Below are 14,961 nucleotides of genomic sequence, written 5' to 3' on the forward strand. Positions count from 1 at the left end.
TGGAGAAGAACAGTTAGACAGATAAGATAAAGTGTAATTTTAATTCCAAATCATGTGTATTTAGAATATTTCTACATTTATCCAGTGGAGTTTTTTCTAAAGCTATTATAAGTATTTTATTTTGGATTATTCATTTACTTTTGAAATGTGATAATGTTTAATGCTAACTCCTTTCGTGTATATTTTTAATGTTCCAAGTACTCTCACAAGTAAGTACATCCAATTAATGATAATCTGTGATTTTTATGTAACCTAAGTACAACTGAGACAGCAGAGTTCTAATGCTATTCAGTATTTGTTTAACATTTCCTGATGGTTTGGAAAAGATTTGTTTTTACAGTTTGCCATACTTATGTTGCAATTGGATTTGAAATTTCAAAACTATTAAAATTAGGTTTCGTATGTTTATACTTGTAAATAATGGAATGCCTTCGGGTCTGCCTTATCAGCTCAGTGTTTGAACTTAGTTCAGTAGTGTTTATTTTGTAGTAGCAAATAAACTCATTCTGTGTATTTACCTTTGTTACTAAAAGGTTTCATCAGCCTTTTCTTTTTTCAAACTTGTTTACATAAGTACATGAATAGGTAGAATAAAATTGATAACAGTTTTGAATTAAAATGCCATAAGTGGTGGCTCACGCCCATAATCCCAGCACTTTGGGAGGCTGAGGTGGGTGGATCATCTGAGGTCAGGAGTTCGAGACCAGCCTGGCCAACATGGTGAAACCCCGTCTGTACTAAAAATACAAAATTAGCCAGGTGTGGTGGTGCGCACCTGTAATCCCAGCTACTCGGGAGGCTGAGGCAGGAGAATCACTTGAACCTGGGAGGCGGAGGTTGCAGTGAGCCAAGATCACGCCACTGTATTCCAGTCTGGGTGATACAGTGAGACTCTGTCTCAGAAAAAAAATGCTATAGTTATACATAAATACTTCTATCTGATTTGTAATAGGAAAAGTATTTTAATATCATGATTTTGATATTTACTACCACAGATTGCCTCTCCTTAAAATTCTTCTTTTGACCTCTGTGATAATACTTTTTAATTCTCTTTTTCAGTAGTTTTGCCTTCCCTTCACAGGAACTTTAGTAATCCTTCTGGGCTGTGTTTTAGTTCCGAAGTTTTTCAGGCGCTCTTTTAAGCTCTTTATATATTAATTTACTTAATCCTCACAGTAACCAGTAAAGGGGTACTGGTTTTTTTTATTTACTGCTGATGAAACTGAGTATGAGAGTAAAGTTATTTCAGGGTCGTAGAGTTATCCGTTACCAACATTGGGCTTCATATCTGAGAAGTCTGGCTACTCAGTTCAGGCCTTAAATTAACCATTAGACCCAACTACTTTTAAAAAGATCCCTCTTAAGCAGATAGATGTTTGAGAACTACTTGGCCTAGTCTGTTAACTCTGAATTAAAATACCTACTCTTCAGTTTCTGTTCCTTCTCACTGCCAAAACTTCATTTCATAACTTACTCCAAGAAGGTCTTCTGTGACTTACACATGGCTTTGTTCCTTTCTCTGCTGGGCATATATGTATCTAGGTTGTATAGTATTTGCTTGTTAATATGGTCTGTTAATTTATTTGTTTTGTTATAATTCTTTTTACCAAAACAGAACAGCAAATTTCCCAATGTCAGGGGCTTCGCCCTCTTTTTTTCTATCTACTTACTTTTTCTAGTTATAAACAGCTAATTATACAGTTAAATACTCAGTATAGCAACGGTTAACTGAGTGGCAGGAGAAATAACAGGCCAACCATTCTGGTACCTTAAAGGACATTAGGGTGATAGATTCTGCTACAGCATTTCAATGGAATGGGGATGAGATAATACTGTAGTAGTAAGAAGTATTGTCCAATGTTGAGTAAAAGACCTGAAAACTAGGAAGGAACTACATTTCTAATTGGCGGGTAGTTATTAAGCTTTCAATTTGCTGGTAAAGATAGTAAAATTAAGGAAATCGAAGATAAGAGTAGCATGATCATATGAAAATAATGTAGAACTCTTTATCATTGTGTCTTAATCTTTCAGGAAAGAATCTGAACAGATATTTTAATCATTACTAGTAAATCTATTATCAGTCTTCAACAATTTATGCTATGTCATGAAAAAACAATGTTTTGTGTGTGTGTGTGTGTGTTTTCTTTTTCTTTTTTTTTTTTTTTGGAGACGGAGTTTCGCTCTGTCTCCAGGCTGGAGTGCAGTGGCGCAATCTTGGCTCACTGCAACCTCCGCCTTCCAAGTTCAAGCGATTCTCCTACCTCAGCCTCCTGAGTAGCTGTGATTACAGGCATGTACCACCATGCCCAGCTAATTTCTGTATTTTTATTAGCAATGAGGTTTTACCATGTTGGCCAGGCTGGTCTTGAACTTCTGACCTCAAGGAATCTGCCTGCCTCAGTGTCCAAAGTGCTGAAATTACAGGCATGAGCCACCATGCCTGGCCACAAATTTTTAATAAGTAAGGAAAACTCACCAGAGAAGCACAACATAATACAAATGTACTGGATTTAGACTCTTAACTTTATATACAAAGTAAATAAAGTACCAGACTTTGAAAGATATTTCTGATAGAATTTTTTTTCTCTCTTTCAGGGTGATCTTGGAAAAAGAAGGGCCTCGTTCCTTGTTTAGAGGATTAGGCCCCAATTTAGTGGGGGTAGCCCCTTCCAGGTAAAAAAAAAAATTGTTTAAAGCAAATTATGGCAATCTCTTTTGTTTCAGCACACCTGGATTTAATCATTTATAGATAAAGTTAAATTTATAAATGTGGTATTCAATGTTTATGGGAAGTTAAAATACTTAATTTTCTTTTTAAGAATTTCAGATTCTAGCCAGAACAAATTTATATAATAAAGTAATGTTTGGTGGTAGGAAATGATACTGGATATTTTGAAGACTTAACAGTATTTCAGTGCTGTTAGAAATTAACAGTAATAATATGAATACAAAGGCTATGTTTCATAATATGAGGGAGAAGTTATAGTATTTGCATTAAATTATTGATAGTCTTATACTGGGGGAAAATAATAAAGTATCGCATATTATACCTAGAAATTTAAGGAACACTGTATTTATAGATAAGAGTTTTAAATGTTAAAATTCTATAAATGGACCTGAGATTTTTTTGGGGGAGATGTTGTAATCAAAGTTGAAAATAATGAATATATTATATATCTTTATATTGCATAGACTAGGTGATATAAAATTAGTAATATTTGCAGGATAAATGGAAATACTCTCGTAACTAGTGGCAGTGTATTGAGTCTTCTGGGGAGATGCTTATCCTCTCATCTGACCATAGGAGTTAGAAGAATTTGGGGGTGCAGAATTGAAAATCTACACAGGGCTAAGGCTGCAAAATACTCCTGATATTTTGAGATAAGTGTTTGGTAGATTTGTGAGTTTAACTAAACCAGCTCTTGCATCTTGAAAAATTTTCACTCTAAGAAAGGTAAGCATTCTTTTAAACAAAATATTTTCCTTGGGCCAAAAGGCATTTAGGATATCTCGACTTTTTCTGCTTTTCATAGCTATCCTGCTGTGCGCTCCACCTGAAGTTAGTGTTCCTTTCTCACTTTCCACATAGAAATTAAACTTCAAAGAAACAAGATAGAAAATAGAACCAAAGGACTAGGAAGGATGTCAGGGCTTAGAACAGGGTTGAAGAAAGGGACAAAAAGTCTAAAAACCTGAGAATTTGTGTATTGTTGAAGGGCAGTAAGTGATGTACATGGCCTTTACCATAATAAAAAGGAAGCTATTCAAGGAAGATGCTGAAGAGGTGTCAAGGTGATAAGGATAAAGAACTATGGTATGACAAACAGGTATCAGTAACCATCTAAAAGGATGGGCATGGCACCATGTGTAGGTGCAAAGGACCACATAGTAAGATCATTGTGAAGCAGTTTTTATACAAAGTCAAAAGACAGAGAACAAGCAAAGGAACTAATAACTAAAGGAACAACCAAAGGAACTAGCAGTTAGAAAGGGGAAGATCTGGAACTCTTAAAACTAAGTCATTGTTTGGCTTATGGGACAAACCAAACAGATAGAATGGTTGCAGTCCCTATTAAGCCAAAAGGACATGAAAACATAACTTCTTCATTTTTCTCTGACACCATTGCATCTTAGATTGTTAACCTCTTCCATGATAGAACACTGTACAAAGTTCATATTTAGAGTGAAAATGCTTTCTGTATCCAAACCATGTACCAGATCCATGTCTTGTTATTTATTAGGTTTCAACTTTTTATGGGTTCTTTTCTCTCTTTAAGAAAATATCCAAAATTGCATCCTAATTATAAAACAAGTTAAAAGAAAAAAAACACCACTAATAGTTCATGTATATTCTTCCAGTAATTTTTCTCGGTTATCATATACATAAAAACATGTATACTTTATTTTGCTTTACATAAACTGAATAATACTAAATGTTTAACCTAATCTAACTGAAGTTTTTCCATGATAATATGTGGGGTGATTTTTTTAAAATTGTATAGCATTCTAGCACTAATAAACATTTCCTTATTATACATTTAGATTATTTTTAGATTTTCATTGTATGAACAATGGTTCAGTAAACATACCTCAACCTTTATCTTTGAATACTTTAGGAAGTATATTTTTTTAGGATGGTTACCTAAAATTAGAATTTCTGGATAAAAGGACATATGCATATTTAAGACTAGTGAATATTGACCGGGCGGGGTGGCTCACACCTGTAATCCCAGCACTTTGGGAGGCCAAGGCGGGTGGATCACAAGGTCAGGAGATCGAGACCATCCTGGCTAACACAGTGAAACCCCATCTCTACTAAAAATACAAAAAAATTAGCCGGGTGTGGTGGTGGGCGCTTGTAGTCCCAGCTACTCGGGAGGCTGAGGCAGGAGAATGGCGTGAACCCGGGAGGCGGAGCTTGCAGTGAGCCAATATAGGGCCACTGCACTCCGGCCTGGGCGAAAGAGTGAGACTCCGTCTCAAAAAAAAAAAAAAAAAAAAAGGCATACTGGATTTTTATCCCTTATCCATAGCCTTACCAATGCTGGCTACTGTCCATCTTTTTTAAATACTTACCAAATGGACTAAGAGGGATTTTTCACTGTTTTAATATGATTTATTAAATTTATTTTGGTGCAGTCATGCTTTCTTGTAATTTGTCATTTGTATATCTCTCCTGTGAATTGCCTATATATATTTCATGGCCATTTTCTCGTTAGGATTTCTTTTTTTCTTACCAATTTCTAGAAATGCATTGTTTATTCCTCTTCCCAACTTGGCATCAAGTGTATCTTATGGTTTTCTTTCTCATAAATTAGAATGTTTCATTTTCAGTTATATTAATTTTCCTTTTTTCTTAAGTACATTAAAAAAGGTACAACAGTGAAATTCTCATTTGTATTTGTCACTCTGTTTCTTATTGGATGAGTAATCAGGATTTTTGGGGAAATAACTGGATATTTCATACAGCAAGCAAATAATTCAAAGCATGGGAAGTTAACATAGAGGTGGTAGTGGGGATAAAATCGTAGTCAGTAAGTTAACAATGAGGGAAATAATTAAATTTCACTCAGTGTTTACAAACATTGGAAAACATATTCTGACCTGATGGGTCTGATTTCTTTTGTTGGAATTGTTTTGTCTGTTTAAGGATAATGTGAATTACTCTGTGTGTAGTATAATTAGAATATACCACAGTATCTTAAAATTGTTTAGCATATACTTTAATCAGTTGGATCTGCTTCCCCCTCTTCTCCCCATGAAAAAAATTATATGTTAAGTGCTCATACCATATCTACTTATCTTCAATAACTATATTTAGCCTTAGCATTACACCAGCCTTATAGCCTTATTCATTCATTTAGTTTCTAAACATCAAAATCTTAAATACTTTTTGTTTAAATTAGTTGTTATTTTGTTTTTATTTTCTTTTTTTTAATTTCATTTTTTCTTTTTATCTTCTTGGATACCAAGTTTTAGTGAGTTAAGTGGCTGTTAGAGTATTGGAAGGGGGTCTGTTTGAGGATGAATGGTAGGAACTTTACATTTGATATTGTCTTATTTTAATGAGTCAATACAGAAAGTACTTCAGAGTATTTATGAAAAGTGTAAATCTAATGTTACATGAGAATGTGGCTAGGACTTTATGGTTTTTAAATTTCTCCCTTCTAAAATTATGAAGATCAATTTATATGTAAATCTTATGCATTAAGAACATGCTTATTGATAAATCTAAATCTCTATTTTAGAGCAATATACTTTGCTGCTTATTCAAACTGCAAGGAAAAGTTGAATGATGTATTTGATCCTGATTCTACCCAAGTACATATGATTTCAGCTGCAATGGCAGGTATGAATGTATAATATTAAAAAACAAAAAACTTTCTGAAACCTAGAGGCTTAATATTGAATTATAAGTTTGTAGTGAAAAGTTGATGATTAATGTGCTTTTCATTGATTAGATGATTTTTATATTTATCGATATAAACCAAATTAGGTATATGTAAAATCTGTCATCAGTTGACATTTTTGTAGTCAGGAGTTTACATGCTAGGGTACAAGTAATATATTTATATTGCCTTGTGTAGTCCACTGAATGTTTAGTGATCATTGTTAACAGTTTTAAGAATCCAACCATAATTACACTATAAATAAGTTATGGAGCTGTAATTTACTCTTCTCTCCTCAATTTCTGTTAGTGCCTTTTCCCTTTTTGCTGCATGTTTTGGCTTCTGTCTGAAATGTGTCGGCAATTCTTGGTAAAGTATTCATTTTGTCCTGTGCTCAAATGCTGAAATTTTTCTGGGTGATGTATTATTATTGATAATTCAGTTACTATGTGTATTTTTTTAAATTGTTTATTATTCTACATAATTCACACTAGATAGCACCTGAAATTTAGACACTGGCTATGTGTACATGCTTACTATAGAAATGTTTCCAGGAACTCTCTGTTTCTGTCATCACTGATAAGTATATATGATTCTGAATTAAAGTAACTAGTTATAGGTCTTTACCCTGCCATAAAGATAAACAGTTGGTTTGACCAATCTGGTTCTGGAATCATTTGCTGCTATGCATGTTAGACAAAGCCACGAACTTTGGTTTTGAAATTGGTTTGGAATTGCAAATTCTCCCTAATATCTGAGATTTATTGCATATTTACTCATATCTCACATTTTCAAATTATGCTGTAACTTTATAAACTGTAGCTGCTTTCATCAGCTATTGATCAATAAATTGAATGTCAATTATGTGCTTAATAATGAGTGCCTTAAACTGTTAAACACTTTTGGTTTAGAAATAAATTGAATCAATTTGACCTATATACTTCATGAAGTAAGTAAGTTTGAAATACAAATTTCTGAAAGGTCAGTAGCCCTTATCGTATTACAAATTGTTTTTAAGGCTTTTTGTATTTATTAATTGTCGATTGATTCACTGAAGCTTTAAAACTGGAAGGGACAATCTAAAGGTCAAAAGAGTGAAATACAATCATTTACCAATAAGGAAACCTTGGGCAAATTATGTAATTTATGTGAACCTCTCTTAGCTTACCCATGGAATGAGTCAAGTGGTCTACATAGATTTGGATTTTGAGAATTAGTTCTTTCATTTAGTGTCATAGAGATTATCTTGTTACAACTAGAATTATTTTTAATGTAATTTTTACAGATGTTGAATATTAATAGATAGGATTTTTCCCCTACGAATTTGGATGTAAGGTAAAGGTTGGTGGCCAGTGACAAACCTTATAACCACTTTATCAGGTTCTTTAAAAATATATTTCTGAATTACCAGTGATTATGTTTTTGGCTTATAACCTCAGATAATTATAAAGAAATGTTAATCTTATTTGAAAGAATTGGAATCTAGAAAGTTAGATGAGCAGTCATTTTATATTGATATTTGTTATATCAGTATAGTAAATGCAGAGGTTCAGAATATCTTTATTTCCACTGGAACATCTTATTTCATTAGAGTATCTCATCAGAATTTATTACTGTATTTGTATCACATTGCAAAGAATTTCAGTAGAATTGTCAGTTTGCACTTTTTTCTCAAATGTGTACAAATGTTAACATATAGTTCATTTTTATCTGTACATTGATGCCATTTCCCAACTTGAATTCCTCAAGTTTTGGTAAACTTATAATCTCATGCTTGTTCAGAGGTTATTGCACTGTACACTTACTGTGTAGAAAATACTGTTTGAATTTGTTTGCAGTTACATTGTTCTGAGAACTGTGCTTTCAGAGCTTCTGTGCACTATTCATGAGCATTAACACTTAGCTTTGCAGTTTTATACATAACTATATGGTTAGTAAAACTGAATGGTCCAATGCAGACTCATTAAAGTAGGCTTTTGCCCCCTTTGTTCTTGAAATAATCTAGACCAGATTACTCGGAGTTTTTTTGGGGATTATTTTTATAGGTCTAAATATGAATGATTTGGGGGTATGAAGTACTTAAAGATAGTTCTGTGAAAAATCATTTTCAGCTGTCTATTCAAGGGAAAAAATGCTAACCTTGTCACTTTACTACACAAAACCACACTAAAATAAACCATTAATGATACTGCCTGCAAGATTTTAACACACCAGATGGCACACACATTAAGGATTTATAAGGCACTGTACGTAATTTTTATTCCAAGTGACCTCTCAATTCATTTTCATTTTGCATTTTATCCATATGAACTCATGTTTAATTTAGATACTAAAAATTTATTTTATTAAAAGGACAGTTTATTTAAAGTGGGTCTTTTTATTTGTTGTAGTGCATACTATAAGAATTTTTAAGCCTCTAAAGTTGAGCTATAAATTTTCATGCATTAAAAATTTGTTTCAGTTGTGAGGATATTTAATCAGATTAAATAATGTTGACTCTTAATATTTTGCCTGCCTTTTTTTTCTCCTACACATGACCTTTGACAGACTAAGTATATCTCAGCTATTGAGGGTATCTGTTTTGTTGCCTGTATATTTTGTTTAAATTAACTTGTATATTCCTCTGTATACACCTAGGCACAGATGTATGCAAAAAAATTTATTAAATTACTTCTTTCTTTATAGTAATTCCCAATTTTTAAAAGATTTTATCTGGCATGTATGTACTTTTATATAGAACATTATAAATGTAAAGGAAATGAATTCTGATTTTAATTGGATTATGTATTCATACAGTTACTTCTCAATTTTTAAAATACTTACAATGTAATCATTGAATGTTTCCTACATACGTAGTGGGTTTTATTTGCTTACAGCATACACTGTTATTTTTCAATTTATGTTTTTCTATTAGACTTAAACTTCATTATAATAAAGGCTTTTACTCATTAAATACAGGTATTGTCTTGCATTTATGAAATATTTTTTAAAAATATTTTATTTGTCCATGGCAGTTAATTCAGCCAGATGGATGGTTGGACAGATGTTTTGTGTGTTTGTGTGTAAACATTCTTCCTGTTTTTTGTTTTGTAGAACACAAGAAATTAAATACAAAATAATGCAAAATATTTCATAAGTATGGATGTGCAATATTACTGGCCATAGTGCAAAAGGTGAAAGGTACTATTGTAGCAACGTATTCTTTATTTTATTAAAAATTTATATAAATAGCTCCAAAATGAAGTTACTTGAATATTCTGTTGGTTTTTTTTTTTTTTTAAGATTTATTAAGTAGGCTGATTGTTAAAGGATAGAAATTGTGTTTTCACCTCCTTAATTATAATAGATAATAGTGGTAGGAAAATGGGAGATGATGATCCCCTCTAAATATTCCCTTTTGACAAGGTTAGCATTTTTTCTTTAAGGCAGAATTGATCTTCTTTTAGGTAAGTATTTAGATTCTGAAACTGCTGCAGATGGCAGGATTTTCAGTACTCGGTACATTTTTTTAAATGGCCCATTTTGATATTCCTTTCTTTTTTTTAACTTAAAATTTTCAAAAAAGTTAGATCTCACAGTAAATATTTCTCAAATCCTTCCAATAGGATTCAATTTGTACACATGTTTCTGATGAGGTCACTGCTTGTTGTTATGATACAGAAAAGCCTGTGTCTATTTTAGGCATTTACTGTACATTTCTCCCGAGAAAAGAGTGAGATCGTGTCATCTCATGCTCCCCATCCGCAGGTCACTTCCTGTAGAAATATGGACTAACTTAAACCTCGTGAGTACTGATCTGAGCATCTCTTGCAGCCTGTAGTATAAGAAACCCACCCTGGGATTTTATGATAGCTGTGGAATTAGAAGGCGGGAAATTAACTTTTATTTCCTGAATTTGTGTGTGCATTGCGTATTTTATAAAGGCTAAGTCTGATTCCTTTATAATATTCCTTCTAGAAGGAAGAATGAGGTATTTTTCAGTCATCACGTAATAAAAGCCTGGGGTCTTCAGCTTGGCCATAACAGCCTTGACCTCCAAAGAATGTAATAACAATATATATATAGCTGTAAATGGTATTATACTATCTTAAAAGTTTTAGATAAAATCATAGTTCTCTTTGCTTAGCATAACATATTTAAAAGCCTAATACAATGCTTTCCATTCTTTTTTGTCTGTTGATACTTGGCTTTCTTAGAACTCTTTTGCAAAAAAAAACCAAAAATTAATTACTTTGCAAATAAATGCAGGATAAGAATATATGGGATCTTAGCTGTTTTAGTTTTAATTACTTTTAAAAGTGGTGTTAATACATTTAGGAGGTTAGGTGGGCTTTGTTCTTACAGAAGTTAGTTGAAATAAAAAGTACTGAAAATGCAACACTACAGGTATCACTCACTTAATGAAATCAACATTTTCAGCAAGTTTAAGCAGAATTTTTCTGTTAATCTGGTTTTTAATTGCTCGACACTATCAAATGGAATCTTACTTAGATAAAGGAAAACTTTTAAAGTAGCATTTTAAAAAAATTTTTAAGCTTTCTAACATACTAAGCATCCTACTAACAGTATGGCCAATATATTGATACTTTGCTTTAACTGACTGTGGAGCAATATTAGTTCTTCTTAACTTACAAATGGATCCCTCATGTCATCTTAAGTTCATTTTCATGTTTCACTAGGTGCTCAGAATCTTAATATAAATTGGCAAATTATGAAAATGTCACAAAATTAAAATGCAAAATAAAAAGTAATAGGCAATTTCTAAATTTCAGGGGCACCATTCCCAGTATCTTTGTGTGTGTTTGTCATATAAGTAGTGGGAAGATATGTTTAGCTTGGGCTAACCTCAAATTGCCTTACCATATATAATGCTAAGTTACGATAAATTTTTGTTTTTTTCCATTGGCTTCATTTCTTAGATTATTAGATTATATTTATTAGATGTAATTAGCCTAGTAATGTCTATTTAGTTTGTTAAAGTGTCTTTGGTTAGGAGAAAGTAATAGCATAAAACTCAAGGACCTGAGTTTTTAGCGCTAAAGGGCTAATAGCTAAAACTGTGGATTGTGTCTAGATTCTTTACCTAACCCAATGGTTTGCTGGCATTTAGGTTAGTGTCTTTATAAAGAGCTAGCTCTCATTGGGAGAGTTGAGCCAGAGCAACCATAGTAAACATAGCTTACTGATAATAGCAATTACGTAGGGATAAGATAACATTCTCTCACTTACCTAAATTTTAATGTGTCCTGTTACATAGGTTAATTTGTGCTTGGAAATGAATTTTAGTTAAGTGAGAAATACCTGTTGTTTGCTTTCTGACATTATAGTAATATGTAAAGAGAATAATTTAAAATTATAATGTATGGGTCTTTAAAAAGTTTTGTTCCTAACAACATTTATAAAAATTTATTGTACTATTGTAAAGTTTTTTATATATAGATTTTTTTCCAGCCTCAAATTCTTTTGTGACTTGGAAGACTATTATGGACAGAAGCTTGGGTACTTAAAAGTTTATGTTTTTAGAAGTAGAACTTTTATTTAAAAAAAAAACTTAGGTGCTCATCTTCTTTTCAAATAAGTATAATAAGATGAATGAGCATTTTTACCTAGATTGGCTGTTTTTTAAAAAGTTTGATGTAAAGATTCCCAGTTTTAAGCTTTTAAAATTCAATAAAAAGCAAATAGTTTTTCTTAAGATTTCTATAAAATGATTAATAAAAATCATTGTAGTGATGCAGAATATTTTGTTGGTTTATGCTGCTTAGCAGCTTTTTACTAATAAACCCTTAATTTTGCTGTACAGACATTTAGCTATTACAAATATTTAAGTTTACAAAACAAGAATCATTAAATTGGAGTTTGACCAGAATATTGATGTCTGATTGCTTTAAAATATAATTTGAATATCCTAGCCTTTTCATGTAGAAAAATGAGGTTCAAAAGAAGAGAAAAATAATACTCTATAACTTTATTCTCAGTTAAGCTAGAACCATGCAAGAAAATATTTAAACTGGTCTGATAGTTTCATGTTTTTCTTTTCTTTTCTTTTACCAAGAATATATGCATGAAAAAAACCTTTTATTTAAAAAGATGTTCCTGGCAGCCTGCTCAACACTTTAAATTTTATCAATTTAGTACCTGCTGATGCGTCTAAAACTGTTGGTCCCATTCTAGTTTTATACTTACATATGTAGTATTAAAAGCACTTAAGAGAAATGTAGAATATATAATCTTTATAAAAGTATTAAAGGAATTATTTAAATTGAATTTGTATCCCATTTATCTTGCTTGCTAAATAGATTTAATTGGAGCATTCATTTGTGTAACATCTGGCTATTTCTACAATGTTAAAACAGTGGGTTAAGGAAGTAAAATTTGAGTTAGTCGGTTACTGACATAGAAAAGAACCCTGTGAGACCAAATTCAGCTTTGTAAACAATTTAGTGTAATTATTTTGCATATGTAGATACACCTTTGAAAGCCAAGAAAGGTTTATGATTGGATCTGTACTATATTAATTTAAAAACAAATTATTCTTAAGTATATTGTAGCATTTCTGTTCCTGTAAGTACTTTACTCATCTTAAATGTACTGATCATTAGCCACCTTTATAAAAATAATGTGCCTGACCCACTAGTATTTGATAGAAATATTAAAACAGTTAAGATCCTTAAACATTTCTGCATATAAGTTTTTGTTGAGTAAATGTAACTTAACGTAAGTAGTTCTATGAAGTCTGTGTAAATTAAAACCCTGTTTTGTATAGATGAAGCAATCTTTACAAGTTTCTGTCATCAAGACTGTATTTTGTGTGCTATTTTTCCATAGCTAGGAAGGTGGCAAGTAAAACATATGCACTATCCTAGAAACATACTGTTCCAGGTAGATCTTAATTTACTACCTGGAATGAGCCATCTTAGGTGACCACCATTCTGCACCAATACCTAGTACGTAATACTTTAGTTTTAAAGTAAACTAGAGCTGTCTTCTACCCTGAGTTTATTCCATGTCTATAAAAGAGGGAACTTCCAATTTGTAACTTTTTGAACTTTTGAGTTTTTCTATGTGTTTAAGTAAATGACGATAGGCCTATCCTATTAACCCTAACAAAAACCTTACTGTGATACGGTTATTTTAACAGTATTAGTAAGTATATATGTAGAAAGTATTCATGGGACCAAACAACAGTCTTTTCCACTATATAATCAACTAAAGATCAAACTATTGGTAAAATTTGACATTTGTGTAGAATTCATTTTGAATGTAGTGATTTGGGATGCTAATCAAACCCCAGGTAACTGTTTTTTTAGCTGGTTTTAAGGATCCCAAGTGCATGCTTTTTAGCCGTAGAATACACAAAATGTCTATGTGTTTGTAGAGATGGATTTCTGAATTCAGCTTAGACAGTAGAGAGCACCCTAAAGGATATTCTAAGTAGGTTGGGAAAGCAATTTATATTCATTTTGCTTTTAAAAGAATCTGTTAGTTAAGGACAGAATTTGAGAATTCATATATATTGGAAGTGAAGACAAATGTTTGTCGTTGTATGGATTTGTAAAATGAAAAGTGTAATATATACATAAATTAGTAGTTTATTTATATATATTTTCTTGAATGTAGATTTATCTAATTTTTAAAACCTTAAAAAGTTAATAGTGAATTCTTCATTTTTACCAGAGTTCATTTTAAACATGTTTGTTTAGGTTTTACTGCAATCACAGCAACCAACCCCATTTGGCTTATAAAGACTCGGTTACAGCTTGATGCAAGGTATGTTAATTCCTTAAAATAAAATTGGTTAAAGTGGATTTAACTGATTTTTTTTCTACAAAGTTTTTCTTTCCTTTGCTGCTGAATTTGTTTGTTGTTGTTGTTGTAGTTTAATTTTGAAACTTGGGTCTGCCATCAGAAAAAAGATAATGTAAGAGTTGACAATATGAGCTTTTCCAGGTGAAAAAAGTATATTATTAATATGTGTTGTTTTGTTTTGTTTTGTTTTAAAAAGAGTGGCTAGAAAGATTCCGTAGAGAAACAGAAAGGAAAGAAAGAGATAGATTAACCCAGCCCAAAAGGTAATACTTTCCCTACATGGGTACTTATAATTGGCCTCGCAGAAGCTAAATAAGCCACAAGGTCAGCTAGTCTAGACCGAATCTTTGAGGATCGTTGCTCAAATTTAGTGACCTTGTGAATAGAGAACCCTAGGCTGACAGACAGTTCTCATATATCGTCTGTTACCACTGACCACTTTATAATAGCAAGATTCATTCATTCAACAAATCTATATTAGCAGATACTGCTGTGTCTTAGAGATGCACCAGGAAACAGTGGGGACTTATTTTAAATGGAATAATCAAGGAAAGGTTTTTTGAACCCATTTTAAGCAGAGGAACCAATCGGTGCAAACCTCAGAGGTTCTAAAGTGTAGGGCCTTTGGTGTTCTGGGAACTGAGAGTAGGCCAAAAGCAGTGCTGCGTAGGGTCTTGCCATCTCAACTCTCCTACTGGCTTTAGAATAGAGACTCTTAAGTAGCGAGATGGTCCTATCTTATATGTTACAATAATAATGTTAA

The 14,961-nt window shown here is 32.1% G+C and overlaps 1 protein-coding gene across 2 annotated transcripts in view; it reads left to right on the forward strand.

Annotated features, from left to right (window-relative positions):
• Positions 1-14,961, forward strand: part of SLC25A36 (solute carrier family 25 member 36) — a 38,215-nt gene that overhangs the window by 15,136 nt on the left and 8,118 nt on the right. For both annotated transcript variants that reach the window (XM_003826530.7, XM_063602958.1), the window contains exons 3-5: positions 2,596-2,673; positions 6,249-6,349; positions 14,093-14,159. In XM_003826530.7, the coding sequence (XP_003826578.1) occupies positions 2,596-2,673; positions 6,249-6,349; positions 14,093-14,159 (246 nt within the window). The remainder of the gene's footprint in view (positions 1-2,595; positions 2,674-6,248; positions 6,350-14,092; positions 14,160-14,961) is intronic.

The sequence above is a fragment of the Pan paniscus genome, chromosome 2 (assembly GCF_029289425.2).
Source record: "Pan paniscus chromosome 2, NHGRI_mPanPan1-v2.0_pri, whole genome shotgun sequence".
NCBI classification, from domain to species: domain Eukaryota; kingdom Metazoa; phylum Chordata; class Mammalia; order Primates; family Hominidae; genus Pan; species Pan paniscus.